At 48.2% G+C, this 25,944-nt stretch overlaps 1 protein-coding gene across 3 annotated transcripts in view; it reads right to left on the reverse strand.

Annotated features, from left to right (window-relative positions):
- Positions 1-49: 49 nt before the first annotated feature.
- Positions 50-25,944, reverse strand: part of RARB (retinoic acid receptor beta) — a 185,963-nt gene continuing 160,068 nt past the window's right edge. For all 3 annotated transcript variants that reach the window (XM_067737343.1, XM_067737341.1, XM_067737342.1), the window contains exons 5-8: positions 25,256-25,432; positions 4,119-4,323; positions 3,152-3,310; positions 50-1,540 (exon numbers count right to left, since the gene is read on the reverse strand). In XM_067737343.1, the coding sequence (XP_067593444.1) occupies positions 1,344-1,540; positions 3,152-3,310; positions 4,119-4,323; positions 25,256-25,432 (738 nt within the window). In that variant the 3' untranslated portion in view covers positions 50-1,343. The remainder of the gene's footprint in view (positions 1,541-3,151; positions 3,311-4,118; positions 4,324-25,255; positions 25,433-25,944) is intronic.

Below are 25,944 nucleotides of genomic sequence, written 5' to 3' on the forward strand. Positions count from 1 at the left end.
CTCCGTCTCTTTACTGAAGGTGAACGTGCAGTAAAAGCTCTCATACACCTTTAAAATAAATATATTTTATTCTTTGCCAGGAGACTCCATGGAAAAAGGTAAACAGTATATGAACATAGAAAGAAGCATTGTTAAACAATTTCAATGTACAAACAGAGCCAGTGAAAGTACATCACAGACTTGCTAATATATCAAAAAAAAATTTTTTTTCCACTAGTGCTTAAATGAGAACTAAGAAACTGACAGACACTTGGGTCTGTTAACCACTCCACCCCAGCCTCCACTCTGTTCGTAGTGACTGGACCAGGCCAGAGGACGCAGATTCTCTGCCGGTGACTTTGGGGAGGCAACGCAAATTCCCCCAGTAACAAGCGGGAATCAGGAAGGATACAGAGTTAGTTACACGGTGCAGGTGAGAGACCAGCCCGTCATTATCCCATGAAACCTCCCTAATGGCTTGTGAATAGGTAAACAAAAACTTATATTAACACTGAAAAGTGTTTCTGCCTTGGAGGCTATCATTACTGTAAAAATGTATCATCTTTTAAAAAAAAAATTGTGTAGTTGTTATGTCATTAAACAAGTAATAAACCACCTTTAATTTAAAGTGACATCCACAACTGAACAAATGACATTTGATACCTGAACTGGCAGTTACACTGATACAGAATTCTCTTCTGCTAGTGCAGTGAATTTGTCGTATACTTCACTGGGCAACATGAAAGGAAAGATGCGGTCTGAGAGCATCCAGAGAGCAAGGACAAGCTTCTACACTAACTAAAGTAGAACACCTTTAGCCTTATCTTGCCACACTGTACGACAGTCCCATTTCCTTACCTCGACGTCTTGATCTGCGAAGGCAAGAGAGTTATCTTTTTGACCCTTTCTTAACTGGACATGTACAGTAATCGGTTCCATAACCTTGGTGTCTTGGTTATTTGGAGTATGCAAGACAAAAGGAAAGCACCAAACGTATAGGAGAGAGAGAACAGAGCCATACTTCTGTATGTACAGAGTCTTCAGAAACTTAACCAGGGGTAAGTCATTTTGACTGGGTCTTTGCCATGCAATCTTGAGTGTTCACAGAGGAGAATAGAAGCTTTTAACTGGTTTTCGGTTGCATGAAATGGCTGATTGATTTTTAGAATTTAAAAAGTTTGTACTTCTAGGTAAGTTAGACAGTGAGGGGTATATACTGATACATACGAAAACTTCTTGGTCCTTCTTGAGTTTGAATATATTTTCAGTCCAAAAACTAAGCAGCAGTAAAAATGTTTTTTCCTTGCATTTTAAATCCCAGGAGTGAAGGTACTGGGGAATGTTGGAAGTGGCTAGAAAGTGTCTTATTGCAGCAGTGGTGACTGACCGACACCGCTGTTCTCCACGGAGCTGGGCGAGGTGCTGGGACTGTGCTCTGCTGTGTTCCCACTCGAGCTTGGGGTCAAGGGTTCATGTCCTTCAGAATTCTCCAGCATTTCCTGAATGAGAGGGGGCATCGAGCCAGGAATTTCCATTTTCAAGGTAATTACACGTTCTGCACCTTTTCAAAAGAGATCAGAGAAATCTGGTAGAGATACGGAGTCAAGGTGATAACCAGGGAAATCAACTTTCATCTACTTTAACAACGGTGGGTGAAAACCGTGCTGCCAGGGCCTCCCAGAGGCTCTCCTAATTTGACACCATTAAAACATTTCCACTTCATCTGTAGAAGAACAGCAGAGATAGGCTGACATACTTAAATGTGACAACTCCACACCTCTATCAGTTTTAGGAAACAGTGTCAGTATATATTTACTCGACAAATTTGCAAAGAGAAGCTCCTGGTAAGAGACCAGAAAGAGTATATCTTGAAGAGAGACGGTGAAAGGAGAGCAGTTCCCCACAAGTGCAGGCAGGGACTTGAGAAACAGACGTGTGGCGAACGAGATCACCCACTCGATGTAGCACCGTGCTGCCCAGGAGGGCGGCCGCTATGTACACGCGAGTGTTTACACCTGCTAGGTTAACTCCCGAAGGAAAAGCGTGCCTCGGCCGCATCAGCCCCATCTCAAGGGCCTGAGAGCCACGTGTGGGTGGGGGCCACTGGACGATGCGGGTTACAGAACGTGTCCGCTCTGTTAGCACTGTCCAGCTAGGTACGGGGAGGGGCAGTATGAAGTTCCACAGCCTCGCGGATTTAAAATCAGAGACGGAGGGGATATGGGGATATATGTATACGTAGAGCTGATTCACTTTGTTATACAGCAGCAACTAACACACCATTGTAAAGCAATTCTACTCCAATAAAAATATTAAAAAATAAAATCAGAGACGTCACAGTGACTGACAGTGGTCAAGACTGGTGACTTCTACACTTAATCCCAGGCTAGGGATGAACTCAGGGTCTCACTCTTAGAAGGAGCTCAGGAATTGAAACTCCTTGTCAAACACGTTCGCTGTGCTTCTAGGCACTTCCTGAAATGTCGAGTTTGTTCCCTGGCTCACCAGGCCTTCAGGGAAGGGGAGTGACAACCGCACGTCCTGCTCTCACACTCAGCTGCCATGTGGCTCCAGGCACTTCTGTAATTGCTCCAGTTGCCATATTAACTGGAAATCACTAGGCAAAAAATAGTTACACCTCTCAGGAAGGCAAGAATCCCTTTGCTTAGAGGTGCAGAAGTTAAATCTGCCTACATACCGAGAGAACAACGGCTAGACTGATGTAACCAGTCACGGTCACCCTAAGCACTACTCATTTTTTCTTGAGGTTTGGGTGTTCAGGAAAAACTGGAATCAAGTTTACACAAACCAGAGCATGTATGGGAAGCTGGAATGAAATGTACAAAACGAGAAAATTAAAATGCCGGTCATATAGTATGCTCTCTTGGAAACAGTTTTTCTAATCACTCACTGAGTCATCTGAATTTTAAAGCTCTCCTAATCTACTGAGATCACCGAGTAGGGTAAGACATGAGGTTTTACTGTTTTTAAGGGCAGGTACTATTTAATTCCTTTTGATTCCAATGAGAAATGAATTCCAGAATAATAATAGCGAAAAGGCAGCTACTATCAAACACCCGCAATTAAAACACAGGGTTTTAAAAAGCAATACACTGTGGTCAGGACCGCAAGTCCACCTGGTGGGTGAGTGAGTGCAGCGTGGCGGACATACCTTTAGCACTGATGCTGCGGAGATCTGTGATTTTCATGAGGATCTTTGGAAACATGTGAGGCTTGCTGGGTCGTCTCTTTCTGATATAAATTTTTAGTGCTTCCAGCAATGGTTCTTGTAGCTTATCTACTTTTGTTGGTTCCTCAAGGTCCTGACGGTCTAGATTCCAGGAGTAAGGTATTAAACAATCAGTATCAGGACAGAAAGAGTTACGCATTTGCAGGCTAGAGTTTCTGCCCAGTTCCCCTCCCTCCTTGGTTCCACTATATCGTAACCGTATTAATTTGATGATTCAATCACATAAGCAAATCTGAAGATGTGTGCAACTGCCTTAAGCAGTGATACTTGAAAATGTCCACATTTTGAAGGCTGGTTGCTTTTGTCCCCGGCAGAGCATTACTTCTCGTGACCAGGAGGTGTCACTACTGAACTGAATTAAAGGAAACCTTGAGCAGGACGGTTAAAAAGACAAAGTCAATCAGCCCCCTACTTGATGCCAGCTAACTCGTTAACCACATGTGATTTGGCCTCCCGTGAGCCAGGAGGGGTCACTACAAAGAAGAACCATATTTCACCCGAGACCTCCCAAGGATGGTAGGGGGCCAACACAATGACTTGTGATCTCAGCCCCTGAAGAGCAAACAGCACATGCAAGTTCCTTGGCTCTCCTAAAAATATCCCGGGGCAACTTATGTTACAACAGTCTAATCCTACCTTTAAAAAAGCACCTGTGGTAACTGGAGAAATAGCATTTTGGGATTTCAGAGCAGAAAAACCCCAAATGCCTTTATTTAACTAACAAAAATATTGAAAAATGGAACGAACTCTAAGCATGCATGGCCGGCTTTATCCACATGTCCTTTTCCATGCAAAATAAATCCAAAGTGGAGATGAGGAATTTCCCATAAATTACAAGTGTGAGTTGCTCTTCACGGACCCTCCACGAGGGTTTTCTAGGTGGTGGTACCTCCACAGATCAAGCAGATGGCGCTGAGAAGGCCTGTCTCCGTGTCGTCCATCTCCAGAGGCAGAAGCTGGCTGGCAAAGGTGAACACGAGGTCGGTCAGGGGGCCAAACCCGGCGTTGTGCATCTGGGTTCGATTCAGGGTCAGGCCGTCCGAAAACGTCATGGTGTCTTGCTCTGGGGTATACCTGGTGCAGATTCTCAGAATCTGGAAGAAAACAACCACATTTGCATCATCAAAGCAAGCCTGGCCCGGCGGCCTCCATCAGATCAGGGCAGGAAATCACGGGAAGATTTCCGAGGAGCTCTGGCAGCACGTGAGTCTCTGCCCACCCCCCCTTCGGGGTGAACGTCTGTTCCAGCTCTTCCCTCAAAAGACCACAGAAGTCAAAACATGGCTAAAGTTCTTTAGGGGATAATAAATAGGACACAGAATTTGAGAAATATCTGTTTATGCTAAAAGTAATTCATCTGACTCAAATAAACATTTACTGAGTACCTACTTATGTCCCAGGCACTGTGCCAGGTGCTTATAAAAAGAGGAAGATTTTTTTTTTTTAAAGAGCTTACAGTCTACCAAAAAAGAAGGCCACTATTTACCACTTATTAAATGCCTGGCGTATATCAAGAGTTACACGTGCTCTCCATTCAACCTTGTGAAGAACTCGGTGAGCTGAGTATGTTTCTTATTTTATAGACGAGGGGCCGGAGGCTCAGAAAGGCTAAGCCGGGTGCCCAGCGCCACACAGCTGAGTGGCTGACTGATGCATTCCAAGTGGGACTCCCGCTAGGATGCCCTGATCACGCATCCCCAGACGACCATCACCCACAGAGCAGAAGCAGAGCAAGCAAGGTTGCCAGGGCGCCGGCAGAGGCGGAGCTCGGGCACACCCGGCAGGAAGCCACGGGCAGGCCCACGGACAGGAGGTGGCCGTCAGCTCAGCCCAGACGTCTGGTGGGTTTCTCTGGAAAAGCGGCCTGGGCCTCCTGCCACATCTGCCAGCCCCGCCCGACACGCCCTCGGTCTGTAACCCTGCGGCCCGCGGTCACTGCACCGCCCACTCAACCCCCAGTGCCCGTCAGGGCTCTGCGCACCCACGGCGCTGATCCGCCCAGAGCCGCGGCGCTGCACCAACCGGGCCTCCACACTGGACTCTCCCTCAGAGGAGGCCTCAGAGCTGCTGGAGAAGTTCACTCCGCCTGGACCCAGCAGGCTGGGGGAGCTGAGAATTTCTCCCAGATGCTCATGTGATTGGGTGTGGTCCCCACGACCGGCAGCCTAGAGGACACTGCCACCAGCGGGTCCGGGGCCCTTCCTGTCCCATGGCATGGCAGAGGGTCGGCTGGCCCCCTGAGAAAGCCCTGCCCGCTCTCTGCGACCCCACCACGGCTCCCGAAAGAAGAATTTCTGCGGAATCTTGCATCGTCTCAGGGAAGTGCCGGGGGTTTGGGGCAAGGACGCTTCCGGTGGGGAAGCCCTTCCAATCTGATGGGCAGTGTGGGTGCAGGAGCCTCACAGCCACTGGACCACAGCAACCAGGGAGGGGCCGGGCCGCTGCAGGGAAGGGCCAGATGCCCCCGCACCGTGGCTGTGTCCCCCCAATCCCTAGGAAGACGCAGACAGGCAGGACTCCAGCGTGGACGCCCCGTGGGGGGCCGTGGCGGCCCTGCTGATGAGGTCTGCTGCTGCGCCTTCCTGGTCAGAAGACGTCTGAGAGCAGCAGATGGCCATGAGCACGCCCCACCTAGTGTCGCAACAGCTGATGCAGGGTGGATCGCCGACCACACGGGGCCCGTGCCTGGTGCTTCTAACCGCGACTTAACTTCTGTATCAACCCACGAGGCAGACGCTACTGTCACCCCATGCTACGGGGAGGGCACAGACCCCAGCAGCTTGTCCTGGGTCACGTGAGTCCCAGGAGGCATGGCTTGCTTCGGGCCTGTGCTCTCCACCTCTGCTCCCGGCAGCCAGCCTCGGGGCTCCTCAGGCCACCACGCAAGCCCGAGTGCCCCTGTCGGGGAGGTGACCCCTGGCCCTGCCGAGGGCCTTCTGCAGCTCCCAGCCTGGGCGGCTCTTCACAGGACCTACCTGGCTCGCAGCGGCGCGTGCCCAGTGGCCTGGAGAGAGAACGTCGCACAGCCTTCGCGTTCCGCGGTAGGGGCTTGGGCGGAACCAGGAGCTGCGCTCAGGCTTTGCGTGCCTGGCGCGTGGCCCGTGGCAGCCCAGGCGTGAATGTGCGTGGTTATCAAAGCACCACAGAGACTCCTTCCCTAGAGGGGACCAGCTGCACCTCTTGGACACTTGTCCAGGGACGCCGCCCCCTCCCCCGGGCTCAGCCATTCCCTCTGGGTCCCTCTGGCCGGCCTGTGGCCCTTCACCTTGGTGGCCGACAGGGCCTGAAGCCACGCCACTGTCAGAGCAGCAGAGGGACCCAGACGTCGTCGGGCACAAGCCTTCACTCCCTCGGAGGCCCAAGAGCACACATGTGACCACACGCGTGACGGTGCTGGCATGAGACTCCCAACCCCCGGCCCAAGGTCCCTCAGCGTCTGGAGAGGCACCAGGAGCATGGCCTTGGCAGGAGTCACCGCGTGCTTGGGGTTGAGGGGCTTGGAACTGCTACACACGCTTCCAGGTTGGATCAAACAGGCAGCAAGCCTCTGCAGTTTCGTGCACGGGCGCTGCGCCCGCCGGGGTGGAGGGGCCGCCCGCGGCTCCCCCGAAACCCGAGCCCGGACGGCAGCGCACATGGCGCCCATTCCACGTGGCAGGGCTTTCCTCACAAGCTGCAAAGTACGTGGACTCTGATGAAGCAGTGAAACCCCGTCCTGTTGCCCCTCGCCCTACAAAGTTCAAAGCCAAAACCAGGCATAAACGGGCGTCCAGCGGCGAGGGCCTGGGGCTGGGCCAGGCCGCCCCGAGGACAAACCTCGGAGCTCCGGCTTGTCACGCTAAAGGCAAATGCCAGCAGCCGCTGCCAAGCGCTGCCAAGCGCTGCTCCAGAAAAAACCGCCCTTCGTTTGAAAGGAGGGGCTTTGGTCTGGGAGGTGGAGCATGCGGGCCCCACGAGATGCGTAAAAACAGGCCCAGCCAGGTCGACCCTCCAAAGGAGGGGCGTGGCGGACACACAGAGTCCACCGATGGGCAAGGCTAACCCTCCTCAGGGCACGACGCCTCTCCCCCGCCCCCAGGGACGCCGAGGGTCGCCCACTGCCTGCCAGGGCCGCGGAGCATGGGGCGTGGGGCGCAGCGGCCCCGTCCGCTTCTGTCCTTCCGCCTCTGCAGCCGGACCCACTGCTCAGCACGGTCATCAGGGCGCCTGGGCGTCACAGCCATCCCCCGGGCGTGCGGTCCTCTCCAGGCCCTGCACCGCCCCTTCTCCCCGCGGCACCGCCCCCGCCCGCACCAAAGCCTGTGCGCGGGCTGCTCCCTCGCCTTTCGCGCTTCTCCGCCGGCCTGCACGCAGGGGGCTCTTATATTCAGGGCTCGCTCAGCTCAACGTCACCTCATCAGGGAGCAGGGAGCACGTGTCCTAAAAACCATTACTTTGTATCAATCACTCCACCCCATTTTTTTCGAAGTAGGAAATACACTGGTATAAAAATTGAGGCACAACACGCGTGGTGGTTTTAAAACATTCTCTGCTCCTACCCCCTCTGCGGAGCAGAGCTTCAGTCCCCTCCCCTGGAGAGGGGGCTAGACCAGCACTTGACCTGCAGGCAGGATGCAGAGCAGTGAGGGCATGTCACAAGGCCACGGGAGGCATGGCCTCCTGTGCCTGTTCTCCCCAATCTCCTGTCCTGGGGAGGCTGGCGGACGTGTCACCGGGACGTGCACGTAGCCCCCAGGGAGGTCCATGTGGCCAGGAGCCTGGCCCTCCGGTCACCAGTGGCACCAGCCTGCTGGGCAGGTGTGCTGAGCCCGCCCAGAAGCGGCCCATCTAGCCCCAGTCAGGCCTTCAGATGAGGCGGCCCGCAACGTTGCCACGGCAGCCTCAGAAAGCCCCTGGCAGACCCACCCGGCTCGCGGCCAGCAGGGGCTGTGTAACACCTACTGTTTTAAGTGGCTCAGTTTGGGGCAGCCTGCCACACGGCAACAGGTCACTAACACAACACACTTGCTGTGGGTCATGTGCACAGCCTGATGCACACACAGCTGGATGCGTGCCCCACGTGGGCGCCTGCGTGAGCACCACCAGATCACGGCACCCATGGTTCTGGCGTCCACAGGCACCCTTGGCCTTTCCTGATGAACCCTCCTCCCCAAGAGGCTCCATTATCTTGACTTCTGTTCCTATCAATTAGTTCCGCCTGAATTTGAACTTTGGGTGAATGGAATCACAGTCTAGTCTGGCTTCTGTTCCCTCCACGTGGCAGCTGGGAGATTCCCCGTGCTGGCTGGTGGGGCAGGCACCTTTTTCATTGCTGTGTGATATTGCACAACCGACCCCTTGCCCTGCTTTACCTTCCCCCAGGAGATGAGCTTCTACTAGGACACTGCTCTTTATCTGTCCTGCCCCTTGCTGTTTCCTTGGCACCTAAGGCAGGGTGGTCCACACAGCAGGTGATGAATTAATACTTACCCAGTTATTAAGGAAATTCCCTGAACCGGGCTTACAAAATCCAGGGATTTCTAAATTTTTCAGCAAAGGAGAAAACTCCAGTCGCTCACCGATCTTGTTCTCTTTACTAACTGTGTTTGGCAATTTGGGGGCAGGTCCTGACCTGATTTGACTGTTTGTCCTCCAGTGCTTGTGGGAATGTTGATGTGCCATAATGACAACACATACACAGAGCTGTGCCTGGTCGTCCTCCCTGGCAGTACGTGAACCTGCAATGGTGACCACATGGGAACAAACTGTCTCCCCAGGGGACGTGCCAGCAGCCTGCCATTCCTGAGAAGGAAACCCCTGTGCTGGGAGCACAAGTCTCCTCGCTGTGCAGCTTCTGAGATCACCGCTCAGGGAGCCACTGCCTAAATGTTACGCGAAGTATGCTGACTTAAATTTAATAATAAATACACTGCTAGAGCCTGGGTTCCTGGCCACTGGCTTGGCCCTGCGGCTCCCCGCCTGCCCCCCATGCCTGAGCAGTTATTTAGGAGTTGACTGGAGACAAGATGGTGGAGTAGAAGGACCTGAGCTCATCTCCTCTCACGAAAACTCCAAAATCACAACTAACTGCTGAACAACCAGTTACAAACCCATTGACCAAACAGACTGGAAACTACCAAAAAAAGGTATTCTAAAGGGACAGAAGCCGCCACAACGAGACTGCTGGGGGGGGGGGGCGACACACAAACTGGAAAATAATTATTTCGCAGAGGTTCTCCCACAGGAGTGAGACTTCTGAGCCCCATGTCAGGCTCCCCAGCCTGGGGGTCTCGCATCAGGAGGAGGAGCCCCCAGAGCCTTTGGCTTTGAAGGCCAGCAGGGCTTGAGCGCAGGAGCTCCACAGGACTGGAGGAAACAGAATCTGCTCTTGGAGGGCGCACACAAGGCTTCACGTGCGCTGGGACCCAGGGCAAAGCAGTGACATCGTATCAGCCTGGGCCAGACCTACCTGCAGGTTTTGGAGGGTGTCTCGGGGAGGCGGGGGTTGGGTGCGGCTCACTGTGGGGAAAAGGACACTGGTGACAGAGGTACTGGGAATATTCATCAGTGTGAGCGCTCCTGGAGGCCGCCATTTTGGCAGAGACCTGGCCCCACCCAACAGCCTGCAGGCTCCAGTGCTGGGACGCCTCAGGCCAAACAACAAGCAAAACAGGAACACGGCCCCACCCATCAGCAGACAGGCTGCCTAAAGTCACCCTGAGCCCACACACTGCCTCTAGACATGCCCCTGCCCACCTGAGGGACGAGACCCAGCCCCACCCACCAGAGTGCAGGCACCAGTCCCTCCCACCAGGAAGCCTGCACAAGCCCCTGGACCAACCTTACCCACCAGGGGGCAGACACCACAACCAAAAAGAATTACACTCCTGCAGCCTGAGAAATAGAGACCACAAACACAGCAAGTTAGACAAAATGAGACGGCAGAGGAATATGCACCAGACGAGGGAACAAGATAAACCCCCAGAAGAACAACTCAGTGAGGTAGAGCTAGCCAATCTTCCTGAAAAAGAATTCAGAGTAATGACGGAAAAGATGATCCAAGATCTCAGAAAAAAAATGGAGACACAGACTGGTGAGATACAAGAAATGTTTACAAAGAACCAGAAAATTTAAAAAACAAACAAAGATGAACAGTACAATACTGAAATGAAAAATACACTAAGATGAACCAATACCAGAATAACTGAAGCAGAAGAATGAATAAGTGACCTGGAAGACAGAATGGTGGAAATCACTGCCATGGAACAGAAAAAAGAATGCAAAGAAATGAGGACAGTCTAAGTGACCTCTGGGACAACTTTAAATGTGCCAACATTCACATTATAGGGGTCTCAGAAGGAGAAGAAAGAGAGAAGGGCCTGAAAAAATATTTGAAGAGGTAATACCTGAAAACTTCCCTAACATGAGAAAGGAAACACTCACTCAAGTCCAGGAAGCAGAGAGAGTCCCAGGCAGGATAAACCCAAGGAGGAACACACCGAGACACATAGTAATCAAACTGACAAAAATTAAAGACAAAGAGAAAATATTAAAAACAACAAGGGAAAAACAACAAATAACATACAAGGGAATCCCCATAAGGTTATCACCTGACTTTGCAGCAGAAACTGTGCAGGCCACAAGGGGGGCGGGGGGGGGCACGATATATTTAAAGTGATGAAAGGGAAAAACCTACAATCAAGAATACTTTACGGGCTTCCCCGGTGGCGCAGTGGTTGAGAGTCCGCCTGCCGATGCAGGGGACATGGGTTCGTGCCCCAGTCCGGGAAGATCCCACATGCCGCGGAGCGGCTGGGCCCATGGGCCGTGGCTGCTGGGCCTGCACGTCCGGGGCCTGTGCTCCGCAACGGGAGAGGCCACAGCAGTGAGAGGCACGCGTACCACAAAAAAATAAAATAAAATAAAAAATAAAAATAAAAAAAAAAAGACTATTACAAGAGGGACTTCCCTGGTGGCACAGTGGTTAAGAGTCCGCCTGGCGATGCAGGGGACATGGGTTCGAGCCCTGGTCTGGGAAGATCCCACGTGCCATGGAGCAACTAAGCCCGTGCGCCACAACTGAGCCTGCACTCTAGAGCCCGCAAGCCACAACTACTAACTCACCTGCTGCAACTACTGAAGCCCGTGCACCTAGAGCCTGTGCCCTGCAACAAGACAAAGCCACTGCAATGAGAAGCCTGCACACCACAACGAAGAGTAGCCCCCAATCGCCACAACTAGAGAAAGCCTGCGTGCAACAACGAAGACCCAACGCAGCCAAAAATAAATAAAATAAATAAATTTATATAAAAAAAGAATGTTACAAGAGACAAAAAAGGACACTACGTAATGATCAAGGGAACAATCCAAGAAGACGATATAACAATTGTAAATATATATGCACCAAACATAAGAGCACCTCAATATATAAGGCTAACAGGCTAACAGCCATAAAAGGAGAAATTGACAGTAACGCAATAATAATGGGAGACCTTAACACCCCAGTTTCAGCAATGGACAGATCATCTAGATAGAAAAGCAATAAGGAAACACAGGCCTTAAATGACACATTAGACCAGATGGACTTAATTGATATTTAGAGAGCATTCCATCCAAAAGCATCAGAATACACATTTTTCTCATGTGCACATGGAACATTCTCCAGGACTGACCACATGCTTGGCCACAAAGCAAGCCTCGGTGAATTTAAGATAACTGAAATTGTATAAAGCATCTTTTCCGAGCACAATGCTATGAGATTAGAAATCGACTCCAAGAAAAAGAACTGTAAAAAACACAAACACATGGAGACTAAACAATATGCTATTAAACAACCAATGGATCACTGAAGAAATGAAAGAGAAAATCAAAAATATCTAGAGACAAATGAAAACAAAAGCACAACAATCCAAAACCTATGGGACGCAACAAAAGCAGTTCTAAGAGGGAATTTTATAGCAATACAATCTTACCTCAGGAAATAAGAAAAACTTCAAATGAAAACTTAACCCTACACCTAAAGCAATTAGAGCAAATAAAGAACAAACAAAACCCAAAGTTAGCAGACGAAAAGAAATCATAAAGATCAGAGCAGAAATAAATGAAATAGAGATGAAGAAAATAACAGAAAAGATCAGTGAAGCTAAAAGCTGGTTATCGGAAAAGATAAACAAAATTGATAAACCTATAGCCAGTCTCATCAAAAAGGGAGAGGGTTCAAATCAATAAAATTAGAAATGAAAAAGGAGAAGTTACAACGGACACCACAAAAATACAAAGGTTCATAAGAGACTACTGCAAACCAACTGTATGCCAATAAAGTGGACAACCTGGAAGAAATGGGCAAATTCTTAGAAAGGTTCAATCTCCCAAGACTGAACCAGGAAGAAATAGAAAATATGAACAGACCAATCAAAAGTACTGAAATTGAAACTGTGATTAAAAAACTCCCAACAAACAAAAGTCCAGGATCAGATGGCTGCACAGTGAATTCCACCAAACATTCAGAGCAGAGTTAACACCTACCCTTCTGAAACTGTTCCAAAAAACTGCAGAGGAAGGAACACTCTCCAACTCATTCTATGAGGCCACCATCAACCTGATACCAAAACCAGACAAAGATACCACCAAAAGAAGAAAATTACAGGCCAGCATCACTGATAAACATGGATGCAAAAAACCTCAACAAAATACTAGCAAACCATACACCATGATCAAGTGGGATTTATCCCAAGGATGCAAGGATTCTTCAATATCCACAAATCAATCAGTGTGATACACCATATTAACAAACTGAAGAATAAAAACCATATGATCATCTTAACAGATGCAGAAAAAGCTTTTGACAAAAGTCAACACTGGAGACAAGGGGAAGATGGCGGAAGAGTAGGACGCGGAGATCACCTTCCTCCCCACAGATACACCAGAAATACATCTACATGTGGAACAGCTCCTACAGAACACCTACTGAACGCTGGCAGAAGACCTCAGACCTCCCAAAAGGCAAGAAACCCCCTACGTACCTGGGTAGGGCAAAAGAAAAATGAATAAACAGAGACAAAAGAATAGGGATGGTACCTGCACCAGTGGGAGGGAGCTGTGAAGGAGGAAAGGTTTCCACACACTAGGAAGCCCCTTCACGGGTGGAGACTGCGGGTGGCAGAGGGGGGCAGGTTCAGAGCCATGGAAGAGAGCGCAGCAACAGGGGTGCGGAGGGCAAAGCGGGGAGATTCCAGCACAGAGGATCGGTGCCGACCAGCAATCACCAGCTCAAGAGGCTTGTCTGCTCACCCACCGGGGCGGGTGGGGCTGGGAGCTGAGGCTCAGGCTTCGGTCAGAGCCCCGGGAGAGGACTGGGGTTGGCGGAGTGAACACAGCCTGAAGGGGTTAGTGCGCCACGGCTAGCCGGGAGGGAGTCCGGGAAAAGGTCTGGAGCTGCCGAAGAGGCAAGAGACTTTTCTTTCCTCTTTGTTTCCTGGTGCGCGAGGAGAGGGGATTAAGACCGCTGCTTAAAGGAGCTCCAGAGACGGGCGCGAGCCGCGGCTAAAAGTGCGGACCCCAGAGACAAACATGAGACGCTAAGGCTGCTGCTGCTGCCACCAAGAAGCCTGTGTGCGAGCACAGGTCACTATCCACACCCCCCTTCCGGGGAGCCTGTGCAGCCCGCCACTGCCAGGGTCCCGGGATCCATGGACAATTTCCCCGGGAGAATGCACGGCGTGCCTCAGGCTGGTGCAATGTCACGCTGGCCTCTGCCGCCGCAGGCTCGCCCCGCATCGTGCCCCTCCCTCCCCCGGCCTGACTGAGCCAGAGCCCACGAATCAGTGGCTCCTTTAACCCCGTCCTGTCTGAGCGTCTGAGCGAAGAACAGACGCCCTCCAGCGACCTACACGCAGAGGCGGGGCCAAATCCAAAGCTGAGCCCTGGGAGCTGTGAGAACAAAGAAGAAAGAGGGAAATCTCTCCCAGCAGCCTCAGAAGCAACGGATTAAAGCTCCACAATCAACTAGATGTACCCTGCATCTGTGGAATACATGTATACACAACGAATCATCCCAAATTAAGGAGGTGGACGTTGAGAGCAAGATTATGATTTTTTCCCCTTTTCCTCTTTTTGTGAGTGTGTATGTGTATGCTTCTGTGTGAGATTTTGTCTGTATAGCTTTGCTTCCACCATTTGTCCCAGGGTTCTATCCGTCCTTTTTTTCTTCTTCTTAATATGTTTAAATTTAATAACTTTATTATATTTTACTTTATTTTATCTTCTTTCTTCCTTCCTTCCTTCCTCCCACCGTCCCTCCCTCCCTCCTTTCTTTCTTTCCTTCTTTTCTTTCCTTCCTTCCTTCCTTCCTACTTCTACTAATTCTTTCTCTCTACTTTTTCTCCCTTTTATTCTGAGCCGTGTGGATGACAGGGTCTTGGTGCTGCAGCCAGGAGTCAGTGCTGTGCCTCTGAGGTGGGAGAGCCAAATTCAAGACACTGGTCAACAAGAGACCTCCCAGCTCCACGTAATATCAAATGGCGAAAATCTCCCAGAGATCTCCATCTCAACACCAGCACCCAACTTCACTCAACGACCAGCAAGCTACAGTGCTGGAAACCCTATGCAAACAACTAGCAAAACAGGAGCACAACCCCACCCATTAACAGAGAGGCTGCCTAAAATCATAATAAGTCCACAGACATCCCAAAACACACCACCAAACATGGACCTGCCCACCAGAGAGATAAGATCCAGCCTCATCCACCAGAACACAGGCACTAGTGCCCTCCACCAGGAAGCCTACACAACCCACTGAACCAACCTTAGCCACTGGAGACAGACATCAAAAACAGCGGGAACTACGAACATGCAGTCTGCAAAAAGGAGACCCCAAACACAGTAAGATAAGCAAAATGAGAAGACAGAAAAACACACAGCAGATGAAGGAGCAAGATAAAAACCCACCAGACCTAACAAATGAAGAGGAAATAGGCAGTCTACCTGAAAAAGAATTCAGAGTAATGACAGTAAAGATGATCCAAAATCTTGGAAACAGAATAGACAAAATGCAAGAAACATTTAACAAGGACCTAGAAGAACTAAAGATGAAACAAGCAACGATGAACAACAAAATAAATGAAATGAAAAATACTCTAGATGGGATGAGTAGCAGAATAACTGAGGCAGAGGAACGGATAAGTGACCTGGAAGATAAAATAGTGGAAATAACTACTGCAGAGCAGAATAAAGAAAAAAGAATGAAAAGAACTGAGGACAGTCTCAGAGACCTCTGGGACAACATTAAATGCACCAACATTCGAATTATAGGGGTCCCAGAAAAAGAAGAGAAAAAGAAAGGGACTGAGAAAATATTTGAAGAGATTATAGTTGAAAACTTCCCTAATATGGGAAAGGAAATAGTTAATCAAGTCCAGGAAGCACAGAGAGTCCCATACAGGATAAATCCAAGGAGAAATATGCCAAGACACATATTAATCAAACTGTCAAAAATTAAATACAAAGAAAGCATATTAAAATTAGCAAGGGAAAAACAACAAGTAACACACAAGGGAATCCCCATAAGGTTAACAGCTGATCTCTCAGCAGAAACACTGCAAGCCAGAAGGGACTGGCAGGACATATTTAAAGTGATGAAGGAGAAAAACCTGCAACCAAGATTACTCTACCCAGCAAGGATCTCATTCAGATTTGATGGAGAAATTAAAACCTTTACAGACAAGCAAAAGCTGAGAGAGTTCAGCACCACCAAACCAGCTTTACAACAAATGCTAAAGGAACTTCTCTAGACAAGAAACACAAGAGAAGGAAAAGACCTACAATAATGAACCCAAAAGAATTTAGAAAATGGGAATAGGAACATACATATTGATAATTACGTTAAATGTAAACGGACTAAATGCTCCCACCAAAAGACACAGATTGGCTGAATGGATACAAAAACAAGACCCATATATATGCTGTCTACAAGAGACCCACTTCAGACCTAGAGACACATACAGACTGAAAGTAAGGGGATGGAGAAAGATATTCCATGCAAATGGAAACCAAAAGAAAGCTGGAGTAGCAGTTCTCATATGAGACAAAATAGACTTGAAAATAAAGACTATTACAAGAGACAAAGAAGGACACTACATAATGATCAAGGGATCGATCCAAGAAGAAGATATAACAATTGTAAATATTTATGCACCCAACATAGGAGCACCTCAATACATAAGTCAAATACTAACAGCCATAAAAGGGGAAATCGACAGTAACACAATCATAGTAGGGGACTTTAACACCCCACTTTCACCAATGGACAGAGATCATCAAAACTGAAAATAAATAAGGAAACACAAGCTTTAAATGATACATTAAACAAGATGGACTTAATTGATATTTATAGGACATTCCATCCAAAAACAACAGAATACACATTTTTCTCAAGTGCTCATGGAACATTCTCCAGGATAGATCATATCTTGGGTCACAAATCAAGCCTTGGTAAATTTAAGAAAATTGAAATTGTATCAAGGATCTTTTCCAACCACAATGCTATGAGACTAGATATCAATAACAGGAAAAGATCTGTAAAAAATACAAACACATCGAGGCTAAACAATACACTACTTAATAACGAAGTGATCGCTGAAGAAATCAAAGAGGAACTAAAAAAATACCTAGAAACAAATGACAATGGAGACACGACGACCCAAAACCTATGGGATGCAGCAAAAGCAGTTCTAAGAGGGAAGTTTATAGCAATACAAGCCTACCTCAAGAAACAGGAAACATCTCGAATAAACAAACTAACCTTGCACCTAAAGCAATTAGAGAAAGAAGAACAAAAAAACCCCAAAGTTAGCAGAAGGAAAGAAATCATAAAAATCAGATCAGAAATAAATGAAAAACAAATGAAGGAAATGATAGCAAAGATCAATAAAACTAAAAGCTGGTTCTTTGAGAAGATAAACAAAATAGATAAACCATTAGCCAGACACATCAAGAAAAAAAGGGAGAAGACTCAAATCAATAGAATTAGAAATGAAAAAGGAGAAGTAAAAACTGACACTGCAGAAATACAAAAGATCATGAGAGATTACTACAAGCAACTCTATGCCAATAAAATGGACAACCTGGAAGAAATGGACAATTTCTTAGAAATGCACAACCTGCCAAGACTGAATCAGGAAGAAATAGAAAATATGAACAGACCAATCACAAGCACTGAAATTGAAACTGTGGTTAAAAATCTTCCAACAAACAAAAGCCCAGGACCAGATGGCTTCACAGGCAAATTCTATCAAACATTTAGAGAAGAGCTAACACCTATCCTTCTCAAACTCTTCCGAAATATAGCAGAGGGAGGAACACTCCCAAACTCATTCTATGAGGCCACCATCACCTTGATACCTAAACCAGACAAGGATGTCACAAAGAAGGAAAACTACAGGCCAATATCACTGATCAACATAGATGCAAACATCCTCAACAAAATACTAGCAAACAGAATCCAACAGCACATTAAAAGGATAATACACCATGATCAAGTGGGGTTTATTCCAGGAATGTAAGGATTCTTCAATATACGCAAATCAATCAATGTGATAAACCATATTAACAAACTGAAGGAGAAAAACCATATGATCATCTCAACAGATGCAGAGAAAGCTTTTGAAAAATTCAACACCCATTTATGATAAAAACCCTGCAGAAAGTAGGCATAGAGGGAAATTTCCTCAACATAATAAAGGCCATATATGACAAACCCGCAGCCAACATCATCCTCAATGGTGAAAAACTGAAACCGTTTCCACTAAGATCAGGAATAAGACTAGGTTGCCCACTCTCACCACTCTTATTCAACATAGTTTTGGAAGTTTTAGCCACAGCAATCAGAGAAGAAAAGAAAATAAAAGGAATCCAAATCGGAAAAGAAGAAGTAAAGCTGTCACTGTTTGCAGATGACATGATACTATACATAGAGAATCCTAAAGATGCTACCAGAAAACTACTAGAGCTAATCAATGAATCTGGTAAATTTGCAGGATACAAAATTAATGCACAGAAATCTCTGGCATTCCTATACACTAATGATGAAAAATCTGAACGTGAAATCAAGAAAACACTCCCATTTACCACTGCAACAAAAAAATAAAATATCTAGGAATAAACCTACCTAAGGAGACAAAAGACCTGTATGCAGAAAATTATAAGACACTGATGAAAGAAATTAAAGATGATACAAATAGATGGAGAGATATACCACGTTCTTGGATTGGAAGAATCAACATTGTGAAAATGACTCTACTACCCAAAGCAATCTACAGATTCAATGCAATCCCTATCAAACTACCACTGGCATTTTTCACAGAACTGGAACAAAAAATTTCACCATCTGTATGGAAACACAAAAGACCCCGAATAGCCAAAGCAATCTTGAGAACGAAAAATGGAGCTGCAGGAATCAGGCTTCCTGACTTCAGACTATACTACAAAGCTACAGTAATCAAGACAGCATGGTACTGGCACAAAAACAGAAAGATAGATCAATGGAACAGGATAGAAAGCCCAGAGATAAACCCACACACATATGGTTACCTTATCTTTGATAAAGGAGGCAGGAATGTACAGTGGAGAAAGGACAGCCTCTTCAATAAGTGGTGCTGGGAAAACTGGACAGGTATGAGATTAGATCACTCCCTAACACCATACACAAAAATAAGCTCAAAATGGATTAAAGACCTAAATGTAAGGCCAGAAACTATCAAACTCTTAGAGGAAAACATAGGCAGAACACTCTGACATAAATCACAGCAAGATCCTTTTTGACCCACCTCCTAGAGAAATGGAAATAAAAACAAAAATAAACAAATGGGACCTAATGAAACTTAAAAGCTTTTGCACAGCAAAGGAAACCATAAACAAGACCAAAAGACAACCCTCAGAATGGGAGAAAATATTAGCAAATGAAGCAACTGACAAAGGATTAATTTCCAAAATTTACAAGCAGCTCATATAGCTCAATAACAAAAAAACAAACAACCCAATCCAGAAATGGGCAGAAGACCTAAATAGACATTTCTCCAAAGAAGATATACAGACTGCCAACAAACACATGAAAGAATGCTCAACATCATTAATCATTAGAGAAATGCAAATCAAAACTACAATGAGATATCATCTCACACCAGTCAGAATGGCCATCATCAAAACTAGGAACAATAAATGCTGGAGAGGGTGTGGAGAAAAGGTAACACTCTTGCACTGCTGGTGGGAATGTGAATTGGTACAGCCACTATGGAGAACAGTATGGAGGTTCCTTAAAAAACTACAAATAGAACTACCATATGACCCAGCAATCCCACTACTGGGCATATACCCTGAGAAAACCATAATTCAAAAAGAGTCATGTACTAAAATGTTCATTGAAGCTCTATTTACAACAGCCCGGAGGTGGAAACAACCTAAGTGCCCATCATTGGATGAATGGATAAAGAAGATGTGGCACATATATACAATGGAGTATTACTCAGCCATAAAAAGAAACGAAACTGAGCTATTTGTAATGAGGTGGATAGACCTAGAGTCTGTCATACAGAGTGAAGTAAGTCAGAAAGAGAAAGAGAAATACCATATGCTAACACATATATATGGAATTTCAGGGGAAAAAATGTCATGAAGAACCTAGGGGTAAGACAGGAATAAAGACACAGACCTACTAGAGAACGGACTTGAGGATATGGGGAGGGGGACGGGTGAGCTGTGACAAAGCGAGAGAGAGGCATGGACATATACCAAACGTAAGGTAGATAGCTAGTGGGAAGCAGCCGCATGGCATAGGGAGATCAGCTCGGTGCTTTGTGACCGCCTGGAGGGGTGGGATAGGGAGGGTGGGAGGGAGGGAGACGCAAGAGGTAAGAGATATGGGAACATATGTATAACTGATTCACTTTGTTATAAAGCAGAAACTAACACACCATTGTAAAGCAATTATACCCCAATAAAGATGCTAAAAAAATAAATAAATAAATAGACACATCAAATTTCAAAAAAAAAAAAAAGTCAACACCCATTTATGATAAAAACTCTCCAGAAAGTGGTTAGAGAGGGAGCCTACCTCAACATAATAAAGGTCATATATGACAAAACCACAGCAAACATCACTCTCAGTGGTGAAAAGTTGACAGCATTTCCTCTAAGGTCAGAAACAAGACAAGGCTGTCCACTCTTGCCGCTTTTATTCAACATAGTTTTGGAAGTCCTAGCCATGGCTATCAGAGAAGAAAAAGAAATAAAAGGAATCCACATTGGAAAAGAAAGTTAAACTGTCACTGTTTGCTGATGACATGATACTATACATAAAAAATCCTAAAGAGGTTACCAGAAAACTCCTAGAGCCTATCAATGAATCTGGTTAGAACAACAACAAAAAAATCTTAAAATTTGTATGGAAACACATAAGACCCCGAATGGCCAAAGCAATCCTGAGAAAGAAAAATGGAGCTGGAAGAATCAGACTCCCTGTCCTCAGACTGTACTACAAAGCTACAGTAATCAAGACAATATGGTACTGGCACCAAAAACAGCAATACAGATCAATGGAACAGGATAGAAAGCACAGAAATCAACCCATGCTCCTATGGTCAATTAATCTATGACAAAGGAGGCAAGACTATATGATGGAGAAAAGACAGTCTCTTCAATAAGTGGTGCTGGGAAAACTGAACAGCTAAATGTCAAAGAATGAAATTAGAACACTCCCTAACCCCATACACAAAAATAAACTCAAAATGGATTAAAGACCTAAATGTAAGACCAGATACTATAAAACTCTTAGAGGAAAACATAGGAAGAACATGCTTGGAAGAAATGCTTGGACAGCAATGTCTTTTTGGATCCACTTCCTAGTGTAATGAAAATAACAACAAAAATAAACAAATGGGACCTAACTAAATTTAAAAGCTTTTGCACAGCAAAGGAAACCATAAACAAAACAAAAAAAAACCCATTTTCTCCCACAGAATGGGAGAAAATATTTGCAAGCAAAGTGACCGACAAGGGGTTAATCTGCAAAATATACAAACAGCGCATGCAGCTCAATATCAAAAAAACAACAGAATAAAAAAATGAGAAAACCTAAATAGATATTTCTTCAAAAAGACATACAGATGGCCAAAAAGCACATGAAAGGATGCTCAACATCGCTAATTAGAGAAATGCACATCAGATTACAATGAGGTATCACCTCACACTGGTCAGAACGGCCATCATCAAAATATCTACAAACAATAAATGCTGGAGAGGGTTGTGGAGAAAAGGGAACCCTCTTGCATTGTTGGTGGGAATGTAAACTGATACAGCCACTGTGGAGAACAGTATGGAGGTTCCTTATAAAACTACAAATAGAGCTGCCATATGAGCCAGCAACACCACTCCCAGGTATGTGTCCTCAGAAAACTATCGTTCAAAAAGATGCATATGCCCCCGTGTTCACAGCAGCACCACTTACAATAGCCAACACATGGAAACAACCTAAATGTCCATCGACAGAGGAGTGGATAAAGAAGATGTGGCACATATATACAACAGAGTATTACTCAGCAGAAAAAGGAATGAAATAATGCCATCTGCAGCAACATGATGCACCTAGAGATTATAGACTATACTTACTAAGTGAAGCAAGTCACACAGAAAAAGACAAATATCATATGATATCACTTATATACGGAATCTAAAAAAAATGATACAAATGAACCTATTTACAAAACAGAAACAAGACTCACAGACTTCGAAAACAAACTTATGGTTACCAAAGGGGAAAGGTGGGGGAAAGGATAAATTAGTAGGAGTTTGGGATTGACATATACACACTACTATATATAAAACAGATAATCAACAAGGACCTACTGTAGAGCACAGGGAACTCTACTCAATACTCTGTAATGACCTGTATGGGAACAGAATCTGAGAAAGAATGGATAGATGTCGATGTATAACTGACTCACTTTGCTGTACACCTGAGACTAACACGTGGTAAGTCAACTGTACTCCAATATAAAATAAAAAATCAAAAAACATTTAATAATATATTTTAGTTAACCTAACAGATCCAACCTACTGTTTTAAGAACATAAAGAATCATCAAGGAGATATTTCGTATTATTAAACACGAAGTCTGAAAGCACGTACTTCCTTTAACACCACAGCACTCAGACCGGCTGCACTCCAGCACAGCTCCAGACAGCAGCGTGTGGGCGACTGTGTACACACCTACACGTGCAGACACGCGTGTCCGTGAACGTGCACAGAGACGCTCTGGGCTTGGCGGCGATGATGGTGGTGGTAAGGAGGGTGACGGCTACGGTAAGGGAGCTCTTCCTAAGTGCCAGGTATTGAGCCAAGTGCTTCCCGTGCACTAACCCCATCCGTTGTCCCTTACTGGGGAGGAGCTACCGTCACACCCACTTCAGCGGGGCTGCTCGGAGGGGCAGAGCCAGGGTGTGAGCCCGGGAGTCCGGTCCCAGCACGCCCATCTCGCAGGGACCGCTCAGTACCCTGAGGCCAGCAGGCTGTGGCTTTTCTCACAGGGACCCTGGATCCTGCAACGGCACAGGCAGCTGGGCCTCCGAGAGCAGAGCTGGTCCCTCTCAGGCCGGGGTCCTGTCTCCACTGAGTCCCTGGGGAACAGCCCTCCCTAGTGGGGCCCCAGAGCCACAGATGGTGCTAGAAACCAGGCAGGGCAGTCACCGCTGCGTGGCCAGGAGTGAGGCGCGGGTGGATGGCGGAGGAGAGTGCGGGTGGACTCCTCGGGACTGTCAACCAGACCCGCCCCCGCCCGGGCCTCCTCGGCCTGTCCTGCAGGAGACACAGCACAGGCGCTGGTGGCCACGGGGGCAGCACGCGGCCAGGCCTGGTGCCCCGGGACTCTCCTTCCTAGGGGCTGAGAACAGCTGCAGCCCGTGTGTGCCCATCCTTGCGCCTCGCGGGCCCACTCCCGCCACACACCAGTGGCTTCGCTGAGAAGCCGCCTCTACCGTCAGCCAGTTGATATCCTCACTCAAGAGATGCTCTTTGACGTTGTGTGTTTTTCAGGATCTTGTGCTTTTGCTAGAAATTTTTGGACATGAACTTGTCTGGAGCTAAATAAGTATTCCTTCTGCCTGTCTCATCTGACTGGAGATCCTGCCCTGCCCCCACTAGGGCTTCCCCCCTCTGCATGCCAACCCCACACTGCACCCCGAAAGGCCAGTGGGAGCAGTGGAAAGGTCTCCCGACTGCCGGCCCAGAGCCTGGACTCCGCCCTGCGTGCCCTGCCGACCCCGTCCCTGCTTTCACTGCCGAGCCCCCCACCTGATCCACGCTCCACCAGGGCCGCGTGAGCCCGCAGAAGGGCCTCCCCTGGTTGACTCGCATTCCTATCTTACACACGGGTACACTGAGGCCAGGAGGGGTCACGGGAAGTGGCTCCTGTCCTTCCCAAGTCCCCCGAGGGCAAAGGGAGGAGAGCTGCCGGGTTCCGAGTCAGTGTGAGATGCGGGGAGACGGCTGCTGGGGCCCGGGTGGGGCCCTGATCCCTGAGCACCTGCCGCTGTGGCAAGAAGGCCCTCCCCACCCCGAGGACCTCAGAGCATCCTCTCACCCGTCCTTTCCCGAAGGGCGGCAGGGGAGGGAATCACAAACGGCCGCCACCTGGCAACCAGACAAAAGGAGAACCAAGAAGCAGGCACAGGCCAAAGCCAGAGTCGGGAGGTCCCAGGCCCCGCAGTGGCCATGCGGCACAGGGTCAGGACCCCATGGTTGCGGTGCCGCCGCGTGGCAGCGTCCAGCGGCTCAGGTGAAACTGGGCTGAGCGCCTCACGCTCGGCACTCGTGAGGACACACCGGCGCCCCGTTGTTCACTGCCCCCAGAACTCCTCCCTACATCGTGACCCACAGGCAAGCTGCCCCTCACCCTGGGGGCCGGGCAGGCTCTGTCCCCAGGCCCAGCCCCCGCTTGTGCTTCTAGGGCCTCAGAGCTGCAATGCCTCTCACGCCGCTGGCGTGCAACCCAGCACTCAGGTGACTCACCTGGTCTGCAGCTCCTCCTGTAAAACGGGCTGGGTCTCCACCCCCGGCCCACTCTGTCACGTGCGGCTCAGATGAGCTGAGGTTTGCAAACTCCACAGCGTGTGGGTATGTGACAGATTTTGGGTTTTTGGCCGTGTGGCTTGCAGGATCTTAGCTCCCCGAGCACGGATGGAACCCGTGCCCCCTGCAGTGGAAGCGCAGAGTCCTAACCACTGGACCACCAGGGCAGTCCCCATATGTGACAGATTAATGCTGCTCTGATGTTTCATTTTTTCTGAATGTTCCTAGGTCCATCCAAGACCCTCTGATTTCATGAGAAGAAAAGTATCATAGATACCCTCGTGACCCCCGGCCCCTGTAGGTTACAGAGTAACCGTTACCACTCCTCCTAAGATCCGGCTCCCAGTGAAAAGACACAAACATTCGAGCTTCCTGCACAACTGCCCCATCCTGAGTCCCCTCTCCTCCCGAGAGGGACTGTGGGAGGCGTGTGTGCGTGTGTCTAGTTACAGTTACTGTATTTGCTTTGCACAACTGTTTATACCCAAAGCTATGAAAGACGTAATAAAAAGAAAAACCTACGCTTTTAAAGCACCTCAAAAGCTCACCTTACCTTCCCTACGTTGTGACGCGTCCCTGGGGGCTGCCCCCCACCTCCTCCAGAGGCCCAGCACACACTTCCCCAGGCGGGACACGCCCCTGCCACCTCTAGTGCTTCCCTGCCTGACGACACCGGCACTGGGGCCGAGGCCTGCAGAGGCCGGGCTGGGATGGGCCTCACCCCTCCAGGGCCCTGGAGCCACAGTGTGGCACTGAAGGGTTTTGGGGCCCTTTCCCAGGCCACACAGAGGGGCGCCCACACTGGGGAGAGAATACGAAGCTTCTGTCCAGCTCCAGGGACACCTCTGGCCATTGCAGAAGGAGAGGCTAGGGATCCAGGGTGCCTCAACCCCTCCTCCCTGCCCACCCCGACGGCGGGCTCAGGCCACATACCAGGATGTCCAAACAGGCCGCCTTCAACAGGGTGATTTGGTCTGCGATGGTCAAGCCGGTGAAGCCTGGCAGACGTTTAGCAAACTCCACGATCTTAATAATGCACTTGGTAGCCAGTTCACTGAATTTGTCCCAGAGGCCCAGATCCAGTCGGACTCGATGGTCGGCACTGGAATTCTACGAAGGAGAGAAAACACTGTCAGAGGTAGTGGTGGGAAGCCAGGTGGAAGGCAGGGGACCGAACACGTTTCCCTCGAACGTGCTGACAGTTCACTCTTCACAGGGAGCCTCCGGAAGGTGGGGGAGAGGTGACCTTTTAGCTTAGCGTCATTTTAAAAAAATGCTCAAAATCTTATCCCTGTACTGCTGGGTAATCAACTACCAGATGCGGGAACCTCTGTCCAGCGACCACTCCAGCTAGTAACCCAGATGGACTCGTGGCTCTGCCACCTCAGGAGAGCCGAGACGAGCCGTGGGAAGAGAGGCCCTTCCTGAGATGCTGGATCCAACCATGCCTGACCCACACCAGGATTTTATTTTTTAGTCTAAGTCGGTTTGAGTTTGGTTTCTATCACCTGCAACAGGAAGAATTCTAATTAACGTTTCAGTTACAGCTTGAGATGGTTTAGGTGTGAGAGCTTCACGTTCTCCACCCAAAGAACGGTCACGATGTAGAGAAGGGGGCCCAC

The sequence above is a fragment of the Pseudorca crassidens genome, chromosome 5 (assembly GCF_039906515.1).
Source record: "Pseudorca crassidens isolate mPseCra1 chromosome 5, mPseCra1.hap1, whole genome shotgun sequence".
In the NCBI taxonomy this organism is placed as follows: Eukaryota; Metazoa; Chordata; class Mammalia; order Artiodactyla; family Delphinidae; genus Pseudorca; species Pseudorca crassidens.